General features: G+C 40.6%; 1 protein-coding gene across 4 annotated transcripts in view; it reads right to left on the bottom strand.

The window, feature by feature from the left end:
- Exoc6 (exocyst complex component 6) overlaps positions 1-19,827 on the bottom strand; it is a 141,491-nt gene that overhangs the window by 45,254 nt on the left and 76,410 nt on the right. For 3 of the 4 annotated variants that reach the window (XR_007830660.1, XM_051146401.1, XM_051146402.1), the window contains exon 19: positions 1,604-1,745. Coding sequence is in view for 3 of the 4 variants with exons in the window: in XM_051146401.1 (XP_051002358.1) it covers positions 1,604-1,745 (142 nt within the window). In the remaining variant the exon portion in view is untranslated. Of the gene's footprint in view, positions 1-391; positions 574-1,603; positions 1,746-19,827 lie in introns of those variants that run through there. The other variant, XM_051146403.1, reaches the window with a different exon arrangement.

Here is a 19,827-nt window from a genome sequence, read left to right as displayed (position 1 = left end):
TACATTTTTTAAGAAACCCGTTTAAGTTGGGGTTGTTGCTCAGTGGTAGGATGTGTGTTAGAATCAATCCAGACCGTGGGCTCAATCCCAGCATGAGAAAAGGGGGTAGAAATGTAATGCTGGGGTAATAGGATCCAACCAAGGGGGAAGGCAGAAAGGGAGGCTATGTGGGTGTGGTCTACTGAAATGCAGTACACATGAGAATGCTGCAAGAAAATCTACTACTCTGTGTACTAATTAAAGTCAGATTAAAAATAAGAGAAAGAAAAAATAAGAGAGTCAGTATGAAGAGATAGAGGGGAAAAGAGAGGGAGAATGGAGAGAGGTGTAAAAATAATCTGTACCAAGAGAATAATCATTATTGTGATCTTAGAAAAAAATCGAAAGGTGCATTTTTATTTTTATTTCATGTGCACTGGTGTTTTGCCTGCATGTATGTCTGTGTGAGGGTGTCAGAGCCTCTGGAATTGGAGTTCATACAGTCGTGAGCTGGCATGTGGGTGCTGGGAATTAAACCTAGGTCCTCTGGAAGAGCAGCCAGTGCCCTTAACAGTTGAGGCATCTCTTCAGCCCCTAAAAGGTATATTTTTGGGTCAAGTACTTTTATAAATATAAGATAGATATTTTACAAATGAGAATCTTACTTTGATAAGAATAAAAAGTTTTCTTGGAAAATAAAGCTAGAATTACTTTCTAGGAAAAAGCAGACCTTTCCCCCGCTAGCAGAATATACTATACACAGAGAATAGACAAATATTTTATATTTGTTGCTAGGGGGGAAAAACCATGTTATTTCTGTTTTAGTTGAAGGCTGCTGACATTTTTTTAGTCTTACAAATAATATATTACTGTAAATTTTCCCCCAGAAGATGTTTTTGCAATCCCTCTGGTTCCCAGTGACTCAAATGTCCATGGAGGGGCCAACCAGCGATTCCCATCCTTTAATCATGGAGGCGTTCATCTGAGAATGCTGCTTGAAAGCAACTCGGGGTTCTCTGGCTGGCCAGGTAGGACTGGGGTGTGATGAAAGCCGTATCTGAAGCATGTATAACAAGGCTGACGACATGAGTCCTAACGCTCATCAGCTAATGCCAACACTAGACCACAGAAGGTGCAAACCGCGTGACCCAAACAAAACAATGCAGAAGAGTAACTGCAGCTATCAAGGCTGGAAAGCATTTTTAGGAACAAGGAACAAGACAAGAGGGACAAGATACACCACTTGGTATGCAGTGTCTTCCAGCAACAACCTACATGCTCAGAAAAGTGAAAACAGCCAGCCTGGGGTTGCTTCGTTCATTGACAGAAGACACTGGGAGAGTCCCAGGAGAGGTGGCAGCAATGACCCGAGGGAGACAATCACTCACTTCTTGATCTAGACTCCCACTTCAGTGAATCTCTTTGAGGCTGTTAACGTGAAGTTGAGAGACTTATTTCTTCCTAGGAAGGAATTAGCTTTACTTCTAAAGCTGCCCCCAAAAATTTTTTTTCAGTGAAAATGGGCCTTCTTCTCTCTTTTCAAGCTGTCCTTCTATATACAACTTTGCATAATATTTAAAGATAGGCTCCTAGAGAGCACGCACGCTGGCCAGTGTGTACTTACGCTCACACTGGATGACGTCTAAGTTAAACTGCTGCACGGCTCCCATGCTGATCTGTTTCAACTCGCTGTCCAGTAGCATCTGCATCAAGGACGTTGACAGGTGTTGGCAGGCTGACATGCAAGCTGTCTGGGCAACTTTCCCCTACGCAAAACAAACAGCCACATCAAGACGTAAACAAGCAAGCATGGAAGTGCATCATAAAAACATCACAGGACTGTTGACCTGGCACTTGTTTTGTTGGTGCAGTGATAATTGCTGGCTTGTCTGCTCCTGTGTCCTAAAACTAAAGTTCACCTTTCTCAAGTCACAGTATTATTCAAGTGCTAACTGCACAAAGGAAAATTATAACTGTTGAAAACTTACTTCGGATCTCTTGAAATAATGTAACACATTTAAATGCACATGAAAATATGGCATTTATTACAGTAAATCACAATACTGACAAAGCAGTTCATTCTTACCATGCCCCTAAACTCACCTTTGTATGTTTAGCTACAACAGCACAAAGGAAGTTAACTGTGTAATTTAGGCTGCTGCTATTCTGTACCTAAATAACAAAACACCCACGGCAGAGGCCTTCCCTACTCATCTTATTAGTCTGTGGTGTAGGCTCAGTCACCAGTGGGGAAAGGCTTGCCTGTCACTTTCACGTCAGCTTTACTCCTAGTCAGTCAAATTCACGAAGCATTTAACTATAGAAACTAACACGCCTATCTTGCTTTCATTGAGATGCGTGATTCACTTCCATTGACAGCCTTATTTTTAATGTTTGTCCTACAGATTACACAGCTGAATTACAATTGGCATAACTTGCTTTTTTTTTTTTTTTTTTTTTTTGAGACAGGATGTCATTATGTAGCTCCGGCTGACCTGGAACTCACTATGTAGACCAGGCTGGCCTTGAGCACTCAGAGATCTGCCTGTCTCTGCTTCCTGCACATTGGGATTACTTGCACTTGAAGCAGTGTTTAACAGAGTATAAACTCCCAGTGATCCAGGGAGGCTGCCTGCAAAAGATTACACAATTAGGTGAGGGCTGACTCCCGTGGTGCAAGTCAAAGATCTAGGACTGTGCTTAGGAAAACGATGGCTTTCAGGGGACAGGCCATGTTTTGCCTCATTTCCATTAACAAATATTTACCCAGTGGTATTTGATAACTAGGCTTTCTTGCTTCCTACTAATCAGAATCACAAAGGCAAATAGGGAGAGAAAACCATAAAAAACCATCTTCCAAACACATTCATGCTACAATAGTCCAAAAACATTTATGTAAAGTTGTTGTGAAAGGTCATAAGGAAAATAATACATTTCATAAACTATTAGAATATTTGTTCTTTAGATTACACATTAAGAATTTTAATCTGAGACATTCTAGCCTTAGAACCAAACTCCTTGTGGATGGGTGCTTGGCATTTAAGAACTATGCATAGCAGAAAACTAAGTATCTGACATGCAGTGTCAACTTCTCAATCAAAAACTTCAGAGATAAAAGCTAAAGCAAACAATATATTTGACAGATACTGATGAATTGCTTAAAAAAAAGGAATGCAACAAACAATGAAAAAACCAGCATGCTCAAAAGCCTCCAAGCCCGAGAGGAATGAGTCTGAGACACATGCAGCTCCACTCTTCAAGCAGAGTACTATCAATATGAATGGAGGGGGATAAAGGCCGGGAAAAGAGGAATCCATGGCATGGCACTTAGCGTCAACGTAATAGGCTTGCAAATACCTCATGGAAATGTTATCTTGGCTTAATGGAACAACTAATGCATTTTAGCTTAATAAATTTTCAAAAAATTATTTAATTCATTTTTTCATAAACATGCCCTACATTATAAGTGGCTTTACTAATGTAGGTTCACAGACATGAGTAACTACATAATAGTACTGGAGCCAAAAATGATGACAAGAATATAAGCTATTCCATAAATCCAATAGAAGCAAGCAATGAAAATATATACGCAAACTTGCTGTTTAGTTAAATATTATTTATAACAGTGAAATCGTAATATTAAACTTCTTTTGATCAGGCATGTTAAATACAGGCTTATTGTTCTCAAAGACAAAAGTTTTAAAGACTTAAAAATACAAAATTTTATAAATTTTAAGTAAGATTCTCTTTTTATACATCAAATTTTAAGTTAATACTATCAAAGGTTCAGATTGCTGAAATTTTACAAAGCTTATATTTTATAAGATGATATACTATTCTCTAGATGTCCTCTTCCTAATTTTAGAATGTCTCCAATATTTACACACCCCAAAATGTATTTGTAACTGCTACCTAAGCTACCTAAGACTCCTGGACTATTTTAATAAACCAAACACCCAGCTCCGAGCTCTATTATAACAAGGAACATTGCTCTCACACCAATGTATCATCCTAAAATGAAAAATGTAACTTTCACAATTGTCTTTAAAAACTAGCTCTTAATGGACTTGAACATGGTAACACAGCCAAAATAATCCACAAAACAGTGCATGTGTAGTACATTTTCAGCCACCAAACATACTTCCTGCCCTCATCGGAAAAACTGCTTGCAACATTACTAGGGTTTTCTTTCTCTTCAACAACACAAAGTTCAATAAGTAAGTAAAACCACCTGCCAAACTTTTAAAAAGGTAACTATGTTTTTTCACCCCGCTTGAACATTTTTTTCCCCTGAAAAACAACTTGCCAAGAGAGAAAACCCTTAGACAAACTTCTTATATTTCAAAGGGACTTGTAAAAGAGAATCTGCTGACATAGTAGATCCTTTCTGCATTACCCCAAAGCTTTTCTTCTAAGAACAATTGTGGCAGAGAGACATTTGGCTCCTAGGAAATTCCCACAGGGCCAGCCATATGCATCCTTCCATGCACCTTCTCAGGGCAGCTTTCTGGACATATGTCTCAAAAGCGGCTTTCATCGTTTGCTTGTGTGTCAGTCAATATGATTTATGGACTGCATTCAACAAAGTCAGAGCATACAGAATGAGAAATATGACTACAATCTGCTAATTTGTTTTGTATTGAGCCATTTAAGAGTCAAAGACCTGATGTCAGCCTGAGACCAGCAACACAATTAACTAGCCGGTGACAGATCCATCCATCCTCCCTGCCAGGCTGTGCCAATCAAAGACAGCATGAGGCGGCATTTAGTGAAATCAGTAAGAAGACTCATTCTCCGAGTAACCTGTGTAAGAGCTTGATTGACACTTTCTGAATTTCGTTTGTGGAACACAACCACTCTTTACCCAATAGCTCCCTACTGCAAGCTGTGAAATAAGGCTTCCAATGCCAATCACAGAACAATAAGCCGCTAACCACCAACCTCTGTCGAAAGAAATCAAGAAAACACATCTGTTTGTATGTCAAGCCAAATTTCCAAAATAATTTACTATTGTAGATTAGGCTAAAGATACTGTGTTTTTGGAAAAATAACATAGCGATACAAATACAACACATTTTATTAGATTATGCCTCAAAGTGTTTTGGTTTCAAAGTAATGTTTTCACAGGTCTAATACAGTGGGCAAAATACTGAAAACTTAAAAACTAATTTGGCACTTTAAATTTTCATTTCATGTTCATATTTGTCTCACCAGTCTCTTATTTCACCGATTTAGTAAGAAAGTTTTTATTTAAACAGTAATCATTTGAAAAGCATTTTTCAAAGCTACTTTCATCCTCACAAGTACACAGAATGTAAAAATACCCACTTGAAATCTTGAAGAATACTTTTTTTGGTATTAATTGATCTTTTAAATTTTTTATTAAATATTTTTACATGTGCATTCATATTATTAAACATATATACAATAAACTACCTACAGCAAGAAGAACCATGAAATAATCTGAAAGTATACACACACACACACATACACACACAATGTTTTGGCGATTTATAATTTGGCAGCCTTAAAGAAAACATCTTTCCTATCTTGGTGAGTGTAAAATTCTGATTTTTGTTTTGTTTGTTTTGTTTTTTGGTTTGTTTTGTTTTTTGGTTTTGGTTTTGGTTTTTTGAAACAGAATCTCTCTATGTTAGCCTTGGCTGTCCTGGACTTGCTTTGTAGACCAGGCTGGCCTCGAACTCCCAGCAATCCACCTGCCTCTGCCTCCCGAGTGCTGGGATTAAAGATGTGTACCACCACGCCCGGCTGAGTCTAAAATTCTGAATGTAAATCAATATCTATCATATCTCATCATTATCAACTTAAAACATCTATCTAGACCTAAAAATATCTTAACAAATGTCTATCAGATATATTGGACCAGATGGCTGAAGATGATGCTCCAACATTATAGAGAATTTTGGGTGACTGCTCAGGCAGCAAACTGTCTCTGTCATCTTCACGTTTGGAAAGCTACTAGCCTGCATTCCCATGTACTCAGGTAATCCGTTTTATTCCTTCTCAGGTCTCTGACGGAGTTGAAGACCAGATAGTTTAGTCTTTCAATTAAGCTTGGTTGTTTAGGGGTTAAGAACTAACTACTTTTTAAACTTACATAAAAAGTACAGCAAGGCAAATATACGGTGCACTGTGTTAGTCTTTAAATTAGTATCAGGTTTTGTTTTTAAAAGGCCAGGAGAAAAAAACAGAGAGGTGGCTTTGACTCCCACACCTTACACTGCTAAGTGACCCTCGTCACTCGGCTTCACTCTTGCTCTTTAAAGTCACGTAAGTTCACACAACAAATCTCAGTTTGCTACAGAAACTAGAGTTATAAGACTGTGACATAAGCTTTTTCAGATGCAAAAAGAAAGGAAAGGTGTTTTGATGAGCTGGTCAGCATCCTACAGAGCTACAATACATAACCTTTTAAAAATATACAGACTGAAAGAATCAGGTCTTTTACCAAATGTGGACTAAATACTAGAATTAGAAATAAAAATTTAATTAAAGTATAAAGAGATCATTAAAAAAGAAACATTTTACTTCACGAACTCTGTAACTCGTCCTTCTGTTTGTCCATGAAGAGCCTCTGGCCTGGCTGGTGGCACACGCCTGTGATTCCAGCACTCGGGAGGCAGAGGCAGGCAGATCTCTGAGTTCGAGGCCAGCCTGGTCTACAAAATGAGTAGGTTTTGTATCCAAGGCTACTCAGAAAAACCTTGTCCTCCACCAAAAAGAAAGAACTACGGGCAAGTTTTGCTGCATCAAAGTACATCTTGCTCAATTGTAAAAATGTTATTAAAGGAAAAGGCCCTAAGACATCACACAATATTAAAATTCTCTCAAGATGAGATCACCACACAGGTCCTTTTAGCCATCAAGATAGGTTTTAGTGCATTTCCTAAGTGAACACACTAAAATGTCTCAAATTCCCAATAACACAGAAAGGGGGGGGGGGTGTTGTAAAGGTTTAATAATCAAGATGACTTTCTTTCTTTAGAGAGTTTCGATAATGAATTTAATACCACCTTGAAGACAGATTCTTGAGATTGTGCCAAAACACCCACAGTCCATCAGAGCACACCCACTCTGATATGCTCAGCACCCTCAACACGTGCACAGTTCTGTATCTCTCTCCCTGTCTTCATCTATTTTTATCCCTGGAAGAACTGTTTACATTGCTTGCCCCAGTGCCCACCATCCCTAACAAACTCTCCTTCTCTCTCTTTGGCTTTTAACACACTTGCTTACTCTTCTCTTCTAATGCCCGCCATCCACACAGACTCGAGACTGTAGCATAAACGCTTGCTCTTTGGGGTGGGGAGGCATACAAATAAAATGAACATGATTATCTTAAAATTGAAACAAAGCCAGGCGTGATGGCGCACGCCTGTAATCCCAGCATTCAGGGAGGCAGAGGCAGGCGGATCTCTGTGAGTTCAAGGCCAGCCTGGTCTGCAGGACAGCCAAGGCTACACAAAGAAGTCTGATCTCCAACCACCACCATACACACCCTGCCCCCAATCCGTGCAAAAGAAACAAATTTCCCCAAGGTGATTATCTGTAACACACACACACACATTTCTATTTCCCTTAAAACTTCCACATCCCAGTCATGGCTCATCTAACTTTGGCAATATACTTTTTTTTTTTTTCAGTAGTCCTTTGAATGTGGACTTTAATAGCATGCCACACACACACTTTTAGCTTTCTGGCAGGCATCCTTGCTGCTGTCATCGGCAATCCCAGAGAGAGAGAAAAGGAGGCAGTAAGTCTTGAAAGGTCAAGGTTTAGAAGACATTCCTCCTGTTTTCAAGCTATGGACTCCTAGACTACAAAACACATATTTAAATGGAGAAAGGTTTGTGTTCATTTGTATTTATTTATTTTTATTTATTTGTTTGTTTTTAGATCAGGTCATCTGGAGCCCTGGCTGGCCTGAGACTCAGTACGTATCAAAAGAGGGTCTGAACTCCCGATCGTCTCCCTCCCAAGAGTCTATGTATAGCCACGCCAAGCCTTAAATAGGAAATGCAACTTGATTAATTACTAAGGTCCTAAAGCTCTTCTATTTGGCAAATATTAAAATACAAAACAAAAAACAAAAAACAAAAAAACCCAAAAAACAAAAACAGGCGGGGTGGTGGTGGTGGCACAGCCTTTAATCCCAGCACTCGGGAGGCAGAGGCAGGTGGATCTCTGTGAGTTTGGGGCCAGCCTGGTCTACAGAGCAAGTTCCAGGACATCCAGGGCCAAACAGAGAAACCCTGTCTCAAAATACAAAAAAATAAAAAAATAAAACAAAAACAACAAAACAAAACAAGTCAAGGTTTACTTAATCTTCCCTGAAGATGACGCTGAGTGGTATGGAGCTCAAGACCTTCCTTCGAGAGCTCACAGGCTCTAAATAAGCCTGAGTGACATGAAATGCTGTCTTAAAAAATAGAAAAGGCACATGGTTTTCATTTAAAGATTTATATTTAGGTTTCAACCTTCCCTCCTTCCCTTCCCTTCTCTTTTAACTTCTTTTCCTTTTCCCTAAGATCCTATGACTCTCCCTTCTACTCCTTTCAATTTCTCTTTTTGATATTTATTCATTTATGGCTTTAAAGACAGGGTTTCTCCAAGTAACATCCCTGGATGTCTGGAACTCTCTTTGTAGACCAGCCTGTCCTTGGCTGGACGATAGCGTCCAGACAGGTAACAGCACTAGTCTAGCCCTAGGTTGGGGGTAGGGCTAGTCACCTGCAGCTGAGCAAATCTGGCCATCTAAGATTGAGTATTAAAAGAGTAAATGAGAGGCAAATATGGGGCACAGACATATACACAGGCAAAGCATTCCCCACTTTAAAAATAAATAAGTAAAATGTATCCAAAAAAAGTGAATATGCATTAAAAACAAACAAACAAGGAAACCTGGGCCTGGTGGCACAGGCCTACAATCCTGTCTATATGGAGGCCGAGCAGGAGAAGCAAGGCCTGCCTGGGCAAGTCTGCAAGACTACATCTCACAACAAAAAACCAATAGCAGAGTGTTTGTCTTGCACAGGCAGTGCCCTAAGTTCAATCACCAGTAAACACACCCTCCCACCTACACATACACACACACACTCTCGCACATACATATGTGCGTGCACACTCAAGGCATGTGGGGTGATCAGGCTAATTTCCTTGTGTTCCCCCTAGGAAAAGCGCCTTCAGCACGATGTAGAACAATGTTCAGGAGGAGGAGTAAATTCTCACAAACATCCAGCAGATCTGCCAATTGCTTTTTTTTTTTTTTTTTTTTTGCTTCCAATGAATCAACAGAAGCTTTAAACCTCAATGCTACTGTCTATGACACTGATTTCCATGAAAGACTGAAGAGCTAAAACTATATAACAATTTCCCTATACCACCTAATTCTTTCTGGATAAAGATAGGACAGTGAAGTAGGGTTACCTCATGGTCTAAGCTTGTGATTTGTTTGTGTCATGAGAGATAGCCCAGGCTAGCCTGGAGTGTGTGTGTGTGTGTGTGTGTGTGTGTGTGTGTGTGTGTGTGTGTGTGTGTGTGTGTCCCTAATCTCCAGATTGTCCTTCCTCTACCCCCAAGTGCTGAGATTGTAGGCATGTCCCACTCCCACTACCAGCCAGAAAGCTTCTTCTCTCTCTTATTTTGGCATGGATTAAACCCAGGGCCCTACAGGAGGCAGGAAGAGCAAGAGGAAGGGCAGGAACTCCAAGTTCAAGGCTACTCTGTGCTACACAGTAACATCCTATCTCAAAACACTAAACTAAAAGGATTCTACTGCAGAGTGCTACAGCATCTGCAAGAGTCTGTTCTCCTTCTACCCAATTACACTCCTCCCCCTGGGTACTTCCAGCCAGGCCTTAAGACCTAGCCTAATCCACTGGCTTCCTATAAAACTCCCATGGTCATCTGATTCTAAACCTCTTTGCATTATTGCTACTACTTCTAATAAGTCTTGGCCAGTGGCATTTATAAGCAGTTGAGAATGCTGTTTAGACACAACTTAAAACTTCCTAACAAGAATAGTCAGCATTTAGCTGCAACCGACGTATACTGAGCTCACGATCTCAATGTGAATTTTCGACTGACAAAACTTTGCTGATACATGATAAACTTATAAAGAAATAGAAAACAGAGCATTGTTGGAGCACATGAAAAAAAAAATGCTGAATGTAAAAGTATTATTTTTAAGCAAAACAAATATTTTTAAAAATCTCTCAGAACATGCTATTTTGGCAAAAGTGGTCCAGCATCATCAAGACAGGAATGAGAAGTTGAAGGAGCCACAAGCCCTGGGGAAATAAAAGAGCATCCTTCACATATGAAGGAAGCACTGAAGATGCAGAGGAATTGAGATGGAACCGGTTTCGTGTCCATCTTGTACCATCCATGAACCTCAGCAAACATTGAAAAATGACAAAACAGGGGCTGGAGAGATGGCTCAGCGGTGAAGAGCACTGGCTGCTCTTCCAGAGGTCCTGAGTTCAATTCCCAGCAACCACATTGTGGCTCACACCATCTATAATGAGATCTAGTGCCCTCTTCTGGTGTGCAGTTGTACATGCAAGCAGAACACTGTATATGTAATAAATAAATCTTAAAAAAAAAAAAAAGAAAGAAAAATGACAAAACAACAAAATAACCCTCTCAGAGACAGAAGCTCAAGAAGCAGACTGTAGCCACAGACAGGTGGACAACTGACCATTTGCGAAGACACTGAAAGTGTGCTTAGAATTGTTATGTGTTTTTCAGGGATGGTACACAGCGCTCAGCGGGGGCAGCATTTGACTTTTCTACAACACAGCCTCTAACAAAGCTAGGCTATCTCGAGTTCCTGGTAATAGGATTGTTTACTTTTATACTAAGAAGGTTGGGAAAACACCAAAATCTGCATGAGGTGTGTGCCCAGGCAGACTGTGAGGGGGTCATGTTGTAAGACCTAAAGTCCCCACGAGATTGTCTAAAGCACAGAAGCAGTCATCAGGGCCTATGGTGGCCCCACGTGTACTAAGTGTGCCTGTGACAGGATTAAGTGCAGAAAATCACTGAAAAGTAAAAATGCCAAAGGCACAAACAGAGGCAGAAAGATAAATAAATAAAAGTTTTTACATAATAAAACTCAAAGCACATTCTAAAAAGGAAATAATTCGCTGTGCTCTTGAGATGTTTCAAGTTCGGGCAGTGAAATGCTTTGGCTTTTAAATAACAGCACGCAGCTCATTCATATGCCCCACATAAAGGAAAGTGCATTTAGTGTACATGATTTTGAAATGCATTTTTTATTTTGGTTTGTTTTCTTGACATGGGGTTCCACTCTAGCCCCAGCCGGCCTGCAGGAGGGGCTCAGTGTGATCCATGTCTTCACTGTTTCTCCTACAGTTTGTTAAAAATGCTCACCGAGCACTCTGTATTAAATACTATAGAAAATACAAGGATGAGTAGACACATTTCCTCACAAGAGAATAAAATCTAACAAGAGAAAGAAGAGTTTACAAACAGCTAATGTTTAAGACAAAATATGAAAAGGAAGCAGGGAAAGTGACCTCATGCAGTTAAGTGCAATCAGGAAAAGTTGTGTAAAGGAGGTAGCATCAGACACAACCCTGGGAAAGATCCAGGCATTTTATAGCTATAAATGACGATAAGATAGACAGGTCCAGGACACAATAAATATGCCAGTTTGAAGTGGAACATGAAGTGGAGCAATATTCAGAAATGTATCAAGAAAGGTTATTTTTGCTAGCCTGTGTAATTTTTTAATTCAGCACAAAACTTTAGGTTTTGAAGCGAAATTAAGATTGGGCCATGCTTCAGAAAGCATAATATGCACTTGTGGGTTGCAGAAACAGAGATAAGGCTAGAGAGATGGTGCAGACCAATAAGGAGACAGGGACAACAGAAAAGGGAGACTAAATGATAGAAACACTTACATACTGTATGCTAAATTAGATTGCCCCCATAAGTAGAATGTCAGCATCTGAACATGTATTAGCTCTTACTCTAGCTGTCAAAGACACACAACTAGAGATAGAAAGGACAAACACAGTAAAAAGTAAATAAAACCTTCAATAACACCAACTTTAAAAATAAGAGCTAAGGCAATTCAGAAGAGCATGGAATGAGATGGACGATGTACTGTGTAACAGTTTCCTCCAAGATCAAAACTTTCCATCATGTGGACAGCTCAAGGTGAACAACTCAAGACAGGAAGTCCCTGAAACTGACAAGATTCTCTAGGCCCCTTCCTGCAAGAGTGGGCAAGCCAAGCTATCCAGAGTCTTTTGCAGGCAAGCTAAGCAGCAAAGTCTCAGAGGATCCAAGCTACAATGAAGACACTGAAACTGGATCAGCTCCCTAGAAGAAGCAGAAACCAGCTGAGCTGCCTGAAAGAGGTCACTTAGAAGGGATAATCTCTAACCTGTTGAGGTGCCTGCAGGCTGTACAATGCATTTCAGGGTCCTACTTTTTTAAGTTGTCACCCATGCTAGGGTGAGCTTTGGTGATGTAGCTGTCTTTAAGTCAATTATGATCCTGTTGGAAACCCTTCACCCATATTCCTGGAAGTAACCTCCCAAAAAACATTACTGGTTCACTGTTGAACTTTGGTGGTATCCCGTGATGGAGAACATTATGCTGATGACTAACTTTGTGTTTAAAAACTTAAAACTTCTGTGCCTAAGGGAACTATAAAGCAAAATTAGACTTCTAAATGTTATGGCTGTTAAGGGTTAATTTTTTACTGCTGCTTCTGTGACCAAAAAGCCTGTTTTGCACGAGAAGACTTTCTACTTGTACCTAAACAGGAGGAAGTCTTGTGTTGTTTACTGTTGTGTACCCCAGTGAGGTGGCTGGGTGCTAGGAACCCAAGTCCTGAGTGTAAACTTGGTGCCAGTGAATAAAAGCCTTTTGTTAAAATTCATTCATGGTCTCTGAATGGCCCCAGACCCATAACATCTGGGGGCTTATCCAGGATTTGTTGTTCAGCCAAATCCTCCATCTTTTCTGGCCATCCTTGGGACACTGGAGGCTTGCATACTGGGAGCCAAGAAATCAGATAGGCCCAAAGTTTGAAGGGAGCTACCAATCTTTAACTCCTAGATTTCATAGAAGAGCCTTGAGTCCCTGAGGGTTCCCTGTACTGGGAGCAGAGAAATCTGATAGGCCCAGCTTTTGGAGGGAGACACCGGCAGGTCCTCAGTACCCAGATTGTGAGAAAGAGGCAGAGTAAAATAAAAGCTCCAGTGTAGGTAAGGATTCTGTTTATCTATAGCTCACATTTGTGGAACTCATAGAAAATCTGGATGCAGTGTTAAATCCCAAATCAGAGAGAGACCACCTGGATGCCATTGGCCCTAGCTGGAAAAGCCAAAGCCAAGATGGAAATTGGATGTTGGGTATATGAATCAAGGTGGCCACCAAATCTTTGCTTTTGTCTGGTCCCCTCTGACTGTGTGAATATTTTGCCTTTTTAAGTTTGATGTATCTGTGCTTTCTGATGTGTCCAGAATATTGTTGCAAATATGGGAGCCAGAAGCCAGACCAGAGTGGGGAGCAGGTGAGAGAAAGGGCAAAGGAGCAGGCCAGCTGCGGCATACACACAATCAGCAAGCATTCCTCCCTCACTGGTGCAGCTCAGCTCCCTCCGCAGCATCCTCTGTGAATAGCCAGGACTCAAAATATTATCTCTAAGCATTCTTTGTTCTTGGTTTACTCTGGTCCCTCCCCCTGGCTACCAGATTCAGGTGTCTTTTAGGTATGGATGATATTAAAATGTTATTTTATGCTGTTCTACTTCAATGAAAAGCTGGCTCTGGAGTTGAGTTATGGATACTCCTCCTCTACACCCAAGCATATGCGCTTAAAGGTTTCCTCCAAACTGTGTCCCATGTCAGGCAGGCCACCTGACCATGTAACAGATAAAGGAGAGCAAAACAAGAGGAAGGACAGACTGTTCCCAGTGGGGACTATTGCTACTTATCTCATACTCTTTTTAGTTTTGTTTTAACTCTAAAACTTTTGCTAAGGTATGAATCTTATCTCAAGATTTGTAAGACTATTATGTAAACTTTCTGTACCTCGAGAATTTGTAAGCTTATTGGGTTATCATTAAATAATCTGTAAAATCTAGTAAAATGTTAACTTAAACTTATAGCAAGAGGGGCTAATGGTTGGTACATACATAGGTAATCTTAATTTACCACAGCATTTTGCTTGTGCAACTTGCATTCAATTCTTGTTTAAAGGAAATGGATGTTTTTAATTCACAGCAGGTCTCCAAGATATTTTGGACTGGGATGGATTTTATGTTTAGTGATTATTGTCCTGAGAATAACAGGTGAGGGGGGAAAATCATAAAACAAGGTTAATGTTCTCCTTGTGTGACCACTGAAGATTAAAGCCACTAAACTGAGACTGGCCAGTAGCAGTCAGGTAGCTGGTCCCTATTGTCTTTTGATACAGAGGTCATCTGGTTTATACTTCATACTCAAATTTATCCCTCTCTGATGGTGTTAATAGCTAACTGTAGCTTTATCAGTTTAGCAGCAGATGCCTGGTCAATGCGTTTCATATAAGAAAATCAGAACTTTTTTTTTTTTTCCTAGAGCTATTAGATCTCTTAGTTAGAAGGCAAACAGGTTCCAGTGTAACTTCCTACTATTCCTCTACTTAAAAGAACTTGCTTTGCAGCCTGGCCTGGTGGTACAGGCCTTTCATCCCAGCACTTGGGAGGCAGAGGCAGCTCTCTCTCTCCTCAGCTGGGTCAGCAAACCATGAGCTTCTGATGAATGTGCCACTCCCACTGCCTGACTCCTGACCTCTTGGCCTTTGCCTAGTATTCCAGCCTTCATGGGCCTTGACAGATTTTGGCTGAGAAACAGTTACAAAAGAGTGTATGCCGCCCCTTGTCCACTACGAAAGGCAGGAATGCTAGATCCAAAGGAAATTAGGACCGCACTGGGAGGGACCATGCCTCATCATCTTGACTGCCACTGCTGCCATGGTAGACTGTCTGCACCTGGATACCTCACTCCCAGATCAAGTGCATCATGGGGTGACAACCCAGCTGCAGAAAAGTGGACCATCACCGAGGCCTGCCAACTGAGTGGGTTGTAGACTAATAATGTTTTGTCTATGTTTCCTCCTGTTCTTTATGGAATACATGTTTAGATCCCCCTTTAGCAGCAAATGCCAACTTGCCAGAAATGTCTCACAGCTCCTGGCCACCACTTCAGGTGGGCAATTCCTTCCTGCACCTCTCAGTTGAAACTGTTTGGTTTGCATGTGTTGACAGGTTGCACCCTTGCTTGCTTATCTGGCAGATACATCAACCCCAAAATTCCATCTCTTGGCATCCCTGTTCCCCTAGAAGTATGTTTGCTAGGGAGAAAACACAGGTATGCACAGACACAGGCCCTTCCAGCCTCCACGCTCAGGGAAAAACATGGAGCTCCCTTCTTCATACCCTCATAATAAGCACAGGGCTGGGAACCACTGGAGCCACTCTTGAGGCAACAAGCACAGCAATGGTCAACTATAAAGACTCAGGATGGCAAACAACCCAGGACTTATTTGCAGGAGAAAAGTATTGCAAAATCAGAAGAGCAGGTCGACTCATTACCTGAGGTAGTCCAACAACATGACAGGGAGCTTGAAGCTTGATACGCTTTACACAGAGCAAGGAGGTCATGAGGTCACTGTAGGGCTTTAGGGGAAAGTCATTTTTATGTAAAGCATTCAGAAAGCATTATCGATAACTTGGCTGTGCTCTGAAAACACGCGCGCGCGCACACACACACACACACACACACACACACACACACACACACACGGAGAAGGTGAAACAAAAACCCTGAATGGTTCCCATTCTCATTCTCAGGCTCTTCCTGCCCAGTAATTCTACCGCCAGCCTGGTCACCTGCAGCCTCCTGCGCCTGCACATACTGTTGGCCCCTGCGCTATAAATGCTGCAACCAGACACATAAGCTCACGTTTAGAAACTGGTGGTAGTTAAGTCCCAATATGAACACATGCCCACCACAAACTAAAGGATTTGAGGCCAAGTATAACTCAGGGAGGGAATGTTAGGCTGATATGTTGATGGCTAACTTTATGTTTAGAAGTTTTAAAAATCTCTGTGCTTAAGAGAACTATAAAGCAAAATTAGACTTCCAAATGTTAACGGCTGCGGTTAATTTTTTTTTCTGCTGTTTCTGCCTCTATAAATAAAAGTTTCTTTGGCACAGAAGACCCTCTGCTTGCAAGAGAGCAAATGTAACTCTGCATTCTTTGCCTTTATAAACCCCTGACTAAGGTGGCTAGGTGCTGCCTTGGGGAACTGAGACCAATGTGTAGACCTGGCACCAGTATATGACTAAAAGCTTCCTCCCCCTCCTCTTCCTCCTCCTCCTCTTCACTGCTGCTGTTGTTTTGAGACAGGGCTTCTCTGTGTAGCCCTGGACTCTCTGTAGACCAGGCTAGCCTCGAACTCACAGAACTCCACCTGCCTCTGCCTCCCTGAGAACTGGGATTACACACATGCACCACCGCGCCTGGCTTCAAAGCCTCTTCTTTGTTAAAATGTATTCATGGTCAGACCAGTGGATCTCCGAACAGGCCCAGAGCCACAACAGTCCATCCTTCGGTGAGTTGTCGGCTCCCTATCTGCGGTAAGCAGCTGTTGTGTACCGCGTCTCCCCAGGCAAAGCTTTGTCACACAACACATGGACTCCCAATCGCTTCACATGGACTCAGGAATAGCATGGGCTCATGTATCCCATGGCTAACTGTTCTGGCTTATGCACTGCGCTAGTCCTCACAAGTGTAGTATGGTTGTAGAAAAATAGCATTCAGGAAAAGCCTAAAGTCTTCAAAGTGGATGGTTTAACAACAAATACTAGCCGGGCGTGGTGGCGCACGCCTTTAATCCCAGCACTCGGGAGGCAGAGGCAGGCGGATCGCTGTGAGTTCGAGGCCAGCCTGGTCTACAAAGTGAGTCCAGGATGGCCAAGGCTACACAGAGAAACCCTGTCTCGAAAAAACCAAAAAAAAAAAAAAAAAAAAAAAAAAAAAAAAAAAAAAAAAAAACAACAAATACTTTCATAGAATTGATTAAATGCCAAGCATTCTTCTAAGCATCTCATGCATACTATTTCATTCAATCCTCACAGACGAATCATGTCAGGCCCATTCTCACTAGCATCAGTTCACAGGGAAAGACCTCAGAGAGGCTCCCAAAGATCTGCCATGGATGTATTTCCTTACTGCCTTTCATAATAAATTCTAGAAACTCCTGTCTCCCCAGAACAGTTAGTATTACTTTCAAACTTTATGTTTCCATAGATTACAAATATATCAAGGGCAATGTCAAAGTAAGTTCAATACTTATTTTTCTCCGGGAAAAATAAGCCTGCAGGAAGTTCATCATTTTCTAATTTACATGCTAACTTTAGCTTGTATCTACTTACCGACATGGCTGCATAATCACTGGTGTCTGCCTTAGTCTGAGGAGGAAGTAAGCACGGCAATCAAATGAAAAAGGGAAATGCATTCTAATTACAACAGAAGCAACATCAAAGCAACAAAACTAAATACGCAATGGCACAAGCAGAGTCTGTGTGTTGCTGTGACGAGAAGGCGTCAGTCCCCACATGCATGCGATGCCTGCTTTATTTAAGATGTGCAGGTGAATTCTACCATGCACGTTCATCAGACAGGGCTTCTCCAAACTTTTGTACATATAACGAAGTTAGCCTGCCAGCATTACAATAATGAGCTTTAATGGTTACTAAATGTGCGTTGAGCTGGCGAATTTAGCAAAAAAAAAAAAAAAAAAAAAAAAAAGAATTCTTTAAACAGGGTCCTTCACTCTAGAGCAGAGGTTCTCAAACTTTCAGCAACAATAATAATTAATAATTAAGCAAAGTAAAAACGTAGAGTTAAGCTGCAGAAATGCTATTAGTTAGTTCTACAGAATGCACTGGACCTGAACATTTAACAAGTAGCTCTTTCCACAGATGATTCTAATTCATAAATAAACAAAATGTTTATTTCTTTACGAATAAGAGAACATTACAGAGAATACAAGATTCTGAGGATGCTCTGAGAGGATAAATCACTGTGTTCTAACATAATTCATGCAGCTTAAACTCAACTCTTAAGGAATGAAAGCTCACATCTTACAGCTAATTAAACATATCTTGCTCCCTAAGAAGTGGATAGTAAGCCAAAGTAAAAACCCAATTACTGGTCACAATCTAACTGCATATAAGCCTCTGCTAACTTCTTTTAAAATATCAATAATCAACAAAACATCAATTTCTTAAATAAGTGAACTGAATTAAAATACTGCTTATTTTTTTTAATTACCTACTTTATTTTTCTTATTTTTTTCCCCCATTTGGAGCTAGAGTTTATGGCATATTAATCAGATAAATGTTCTCCAACTTACAATCCCCCCTCAGTGCTTGGGGGCATGCATCATCATTTACATGTCAAAAATAAATGCATAATATTTATATGTCATTTAAAACAGAGAAAGGTAGTGACTCAGAAACATGGTTCAAACTTAGGTTAATACAACAGCAGCACTCAGACCTTGTCTATTAGTGGAAGTTGAGGTTCTAGTAGAAACGAGACTGGACATTTTCATCGAATAACACAAGTACAAGATTCAGGCAAACTCAACCCCCTCGGCTAAACAACATAACGAGGCTTGTACATAGAAAGCTGACAGCTGTGGTGGGGGAAACTCTTCAGATAGATTGGGCTTGACCCTAGGTAACCACTCAATCCTTCCCAGACTTAACTTGAAATAAACCTTGTTTTGGTTAGTGTAATTATGCCATCATATTTTGTCACTAAACTATTTTCCATATTATTTCAAAGTATATATAGATATAATGGAAAATATATAAAAGCCACAGAATTCAAGACAAAACAGTTAAAATTCTGTAACTTTGTTGAGAGAAATAAGTCAACAGCAAGACAAATTATAAGTCATACAGTGTGTGTTACTTTCATCATAGCTCATATTAACCTACTTTTATATGAATTACATTCTATGGATAACAGATATTATTCATTAGCAGTCCACATTTGAAAATTAACATTAATAAGGAAACTGAACTGTAAAGATATATACAACCTTGTATTTTTAATATAATCCTTTTAGGTCACATATAAGAAAAGATAATCAAAGCCATCGGTTCTACTCTTGATTTTAAAGTTCCCTCTACAGTTTTCAGTCAAGAGAATAGGTGTAACTCACAAAAACTGAACTAACCAAAGGAAGAGAAGGCCTGAGTCTGCTTCCCAGCATCCACATGGTGATTCACAGCTGCTTGTAATATATTTCCAGGGCCACCTGCCCTCTTTGCTGGCCTCTGCCTGCGCTGCACAGATGTGATGCACTTACATACATGCAGGTAAAACACTCATACACATTAAAAAAAAATTAAGATGGTAGAAAGCAGGTTTGCTTTGCATCCTAATATACAAGCAAAATAGACACTACCAAATTGCTTTATAAAAGGGTAAGTTATTCAAAAGCAGAGAAAACAAAGATGGACAGGGAAAATCCAGAAATGCTTCCTGGAAGACAGAAAGCTATGGAGTAGAGCAGGGAAGGCTACTGTCCACCCCAGACTACCAGAGAACTGCAGTGCAGCTGGCAGCCAGCTAAACAGGCACAGGGAGGGCACGTGTGAGAGCAACGGAAATGAGAGTGGAACAGGAAAAATATCTGGGGAACAATTTACAGAGAGCTGACGCTGCAGATATAGGGAGAAAGAAGGAGGAAGGGAGAAAAAAGAGGAGGAAGGAGATAACTAG

This window comes from Acomys russatus, chromosome 5 (genome assembly GCF_903995435.1).
Source record: "Acomys russatus chromosome 5, mAcoRus1.1, whole genome shotgun sequence".
NCBI lineage: Eukaryota > Metazoa > Chordata > Mammalia > Rodentia > Muridae > Acomys > Acomys russatus.
Note: the sequence above shows the minus strand (reverse complement) of the source record. Positions and strands in the feature narration are given on the sequence as shown.